General features: G+C 39.6%; 1 protein-coding gene across 1 annotated transcript; it reads left to right on the forward strand.

The window, feature by feature from the left end:
• Positions 1-1019: 1019 nt before the first annotated feature.
• Positions 1020-4043, forward strand: LOC122423150 (eukaryotic translation initiation factor 3 subunit E-like). The gene is made up of 2 exons (XM_043439919.1): positions 1020-1152; positions 2915-4043. Exons 1-2 carry the CDS (start codon positions 1020-1022, stop codon positions 3889-3891), a joined length of 1110 nt encoding a protein of 369 aa, XP_043295854.1. The 3' UTR covers positions 3892-4043.
• The last annotated feature ends 655 nt before the right edge of the window (positions 4044-4698 follow it).

Raw genomic sequence — 4698 nt, forward strand, 5'->3', positions numbered from 1 at the left:
TTTACGACATTCTGAAAGACATTTTCAGAATCTTTACTTGCTTTTATATATTGGGATGAAAAAACTTTAGTAGTAGAAGGGCAAGAAACATATTAAATACATGGTGAGAGCCTAGTTACGAGACTTCAGTCTGTCTGAAGAGTCACGTGTGAAGTTCATTACATGTCAGCTCTGATTCAGTACTACTGGAAGGCCCATGAAGTGCTATCGTTAACCAGCATACAGGGGATTCAGAAGCAGATCACATTTTTGAGGAATAGTGTCCTGGAATACCATAGACACAATCACTTTGCTTGCTTTCTAATTTTTCCAACTTTAAGAACGTGTTATTTTGTAATCAGAACCAAACATCTAGTTTTGACAAAAAGAAAAGGACTCCAGCTGCTGCCTTTGGCTATCATAAATACTTTCCCAAATTCCCAACATATCCCATGATTTCTCACTGAGTTTTAGTCCCTAACAGACATGCAAATGGTAGGTGCATCAGTACAATGAACTAAAGATTACGATGAAACATTAAATTCTAATTCATTAGGATTTAAAAAACAATGCTGCAAAAATACTTCATCAAGAACTAGGCGCAGAAGAGGGGTATGGGATTGGGAGACTGGGATTGATGTATATATGCTATTGATACTTTGTATAAAATAGATAACTAATGAGACCCTACTGCATAGCACAGAGCACTCTACTCAATGCTCTGTGGTGAACTAAATGGGAAGGAAATTCCAAAAAATGGATATATATATGTGTGTGTGTGTATCTGGAAGAGGGCATGGCAACCCATTCCAGTATTCTTTCTTGGAGAATCCCATGGACAAAGGAGCATGGCAGGTTACAGTCCACGGGGTTGCAAAGAGTCGGACATGACTGAGTGTGCATGCATCTATAACTGATTCACTTGCTGTAGAGTAGAAACTACCATAACATTGTAAAGCAACTACACCCCAATAAAAAAATTTAAAAAAAAATGGAAAAAGAAGCAGGGCTGCTATGGAGCAGAACTAGAAAGGGCAAGAATGTCTGCTATGTCAGCACGGACAACAGTCACGCCAGTGAGAATAGGCAAAGTTGCTCTTCACGCCTTCGCAACCCCAGCGTTCTTCACGCAGTCTTCAGGGTTCCAGAGCTTTAGGATCTCTGCTTCCCAGGGTAAGAAAACCTGGACTAGCCTGTTGAGGTACTTTTGGAAAATACCTCATCATCTAGATGCTTGCTATCTTCCCAGGATAAGAAATCCTGTCCTGAAGGGAATTGGACCAGTTTCAGGGACTCCATGGAGAGAGACTCATGAGGCCAACACAGGTTCCCAGACTGAGCTGAGCAAGAGGATGCCATTGACAAGTACCTTGAACTCCAGACAAAATACTTTAAGCTTTTACATATAGAATTTTGCTTAGTGTCATCCAAACCTTGCAACTACTCTACATTTTACAGACAAGGTTCAGACTTGTTTTGTTGTTCGGTCACTCAGTCGTGTCCGACTCTTTGTGACCCCCATGGACTGCAGCACTCCAGGCTTCCCTGTCCTGCACCAACTCCCGGAAATTGCTCAAATTCATGTCCGCTGAGTGGGTGATGCCATCCAACCATCTCAAACTCTGTCTCCCTCTTCTAGGCTAAGCAATTCTCCCAAGTTCACTCAGCTGGTAAGTGGTAAATCCCAGTTTCAAATGGAAGTTTATCTCTTAGAGAACGAACTTATGGTTGCCAAGGGGGAAGGGATAGTTAGGGAGGTTGAGATGGACATGTACACACACCTATTTTAAAAATGGTAACCACCAAGGTCCTACTAACACAGAGAACTCTGCTCAGTGCTATGTGGCCGCCTGGAGGGGAGCTTGGGGGAGAATGGATACGTGTATATGTATGGTTGAGTCCCTTTTCTGCCCACCTGAAACTATCACAACATTGTTAATCGGCTAAACTCTGATATAAAATAAAAAGTTAAAAAAAAAATGAAAGTCTGTCTGACTTTTAAGCCCGGAATACCTTCCTTTCAAGAGGGTCACAGGAGGAACCCTGATCTCAAAAGGCACAAAAGATAATCGGGAGCATTGAAGGAGGCAAACGGAAAACTGGAGAAATGAAGGAATGATGATGTGTGCTGTGAGGTCAGCTTCAGCTTTGGTTTACTTTAGTACACACAAAGCATATTTTAAAGGAAGACTTGCATCCATAACAACTAAGATAGAAAATACACCAAGGAAAGGAAGAAGTGTTTATGCATCTGTTTTCTAAGTAGAACTATGTAATCAACAACATCAGCAGCTTAAATAAGAAAAGATGATGATAAAAGGGAACACTTTCTTTTTTTGTTGTTTTTTCTTCTTTTCCTTTATAACATCTTTTTATTTTATATTGGAGTATAGCCAATGCAGTATTCTCACCTTCCAAATTTTATAGATGATAAATTTGAAGCACAGGATAACTTATCAAAGTTTTCTGGCAGAAAAGTGGTGAAATAGGTTTGAAATTTCAAACCCAAGCCATGCAAGTCTAGAGGTTGTAGTCTCAACCACTATATATTCTACTGAACTCAATTAGATATCAACATTATATATGGACATGCTAACTTTTTTTTTTTTTTTTTTTTTTTACAGAAACATAGCAAGAATCATTACACACTTAGAAAAAAGAAACATTAGAAATTCTGTAATGGTCCTGACATATGGTGCAAACATGGTCTAAAGAATAGACATGACCCCATAGATTGTGTAACAATCACAAGTGGGAAAACCAGTAGCCAAACAGGGAGAATTAAGACTATACTTTGACTAATTAACCAAAGTTAAATTGCCAGTGGAGATGGATATCACGTGTCCATCATGGAAGGAATACCTTGAGAAGGGCATAACATCTCTTTTGTAAGAACACATAATCTTTGGACCTGCCTGGTGGTCCAGTGGTTAAGAATCCACCTGCCAGGAATATTTAGATACACTGTACAGGTATGCAAAATTCCAGTATGAATGTGGAAATTACTCTGGAGCAGCAGAATATCTTTACTTCTTTAGAGTGTTGGTTCCAGCAACAGATAGAAATGCTTTGAGTTCACTCTGGGGAAAACTGGCCTCTGAAATCTTAATGCAGAATTGGGATGCAGCCATGGAAGACCTGACATGGCTAAAAGAGACCATAGATAATAATTCTGTGAGTTCTCCACTTCAGTCTCTTCAGCAGCGGACATGGCTCATACATTGGTCTCTGTTTGTTTTCTTCAATCACCCCAAAGGGCGCGATAACATTATTGATCTCTTCCTTTACCAGCCACAGTACCTTAATGCAATTCAAACGATGTGTCCACATATTCTTCGCTATTTGACCACAGCAGTCATAACAAACAAAGATGTTCGAAAACGCCGGCAGGTGCTAAAAGATCTGGTCAAAGTTATTCAACAGGAGTCTTACACATATAAAGACCCAATTACAGAATTTGTTGAATGCTTATATGTCAATTTTGACTTTGATGGGGCTCAGAAAAAGCTAAGGGAATGTGAATCAGTACTAGTGAATGATTTCTTCTTGGTGGCTTGTCTTGAGGATTTCATTGAAAATGCCCGTCTCTTCATATTTGAGACTTTTTGTCGCATCCATCAGTGTATCAGCATTAACATGTTGGCAGATAAACTGAACATGACTCCAGAAGAAGCTGAAAGGTGGATTGTAAATTTGATTAGAAATGCAAGGCTGGATGCCAAGATTGATTCTAAATTAGGTCATGTGGTTATGGGTAACAATGCAGTCTCACCCTATCAGCAAGTGATTGAAAAGACCAAAAGCCTTTCATTTAGAAGCCAGATGTTGGCCATGAATATTGAGAAGAAACTTAATCAGAATAGTAGGTCAGAGGCTCCTAACTGGGCAGCTCAGGACTCTGGCTTCTATTGAAGAACTTGTACAGGAAAATTGAAAAACCTTTAAAGGAAAGGTGAAATAATAAAACCATTATATAAAGGTGAAACCTTTTAGAAACAGCGTATTTAGTATAAATTTTGGAGAATTTGAATAAAATTGACCATTTCATTTAAAAAAAAAAAAAAAAAGAATCCACCTGCCAATACAGGGGACATGGATTCAATCCCTGGTCCAGGAAGATCCTACATGATGCAGAGCAACTAAGCCCGGGCATGAGGTTGGGCTCCGTAGTTGTGGCACACGGACATGATGTAGGCTACCCACACTACGATGGTCCAAAAAATAACAGACTGATAAAAGATGTAGCAAATTAAAACACTTGGTGAATCTGTATAAAGTGTATACCAAAGTTTTCTGTACTATTCTTAAAACTTTTTGGTAAATTTGAAATTATTTCAACATAAGCTTTTTATTGTTTTGCTGCACTGTGTCTTTTTGTTGTGCACAGGCTTTCTCTAGTCAGGGCAAGTGGGGGCTACTGTCTAGTTGTGGAGTGCAAGCTTCTCGTTGCAGTGACTTCTCTTGTTGCAGAGTGTGGGCTCTACAGCGTGCAGGAGTTGCAGCACACAGGCCTAGCTGCCCCTTGGCATGTGGGATTGTCCTGGGCCAGGGATCGAACCTGTGTCCTCTACATTGGAAGGCAGATTCTCAACCACTGGACCCCAGGGAACTCCCCAATATAAAAACTGACTTGAAAAAATGTTTCAAAGAGACATTGAGTTTATTACTTGATATACTGTATTTGATTTATATAGAATGTATTTCAAGAAAGACAATTTG

This window comes from Cervus canadensis, chromosome 21 (genome assembly GCF_019320065.1).
Source record: "Cervus canadensis isolate Bull #8, Minnesota chromosome 21, ASM1932006v1, whole genome shotgun sequence".
NCBI classification, from domain to species: domain Eukaryota; kingdom Metazoa; phylum Chordata; class Mammalia; order Artiodactyla; family Cervidae; genus Cervus; species Cervus canadensis.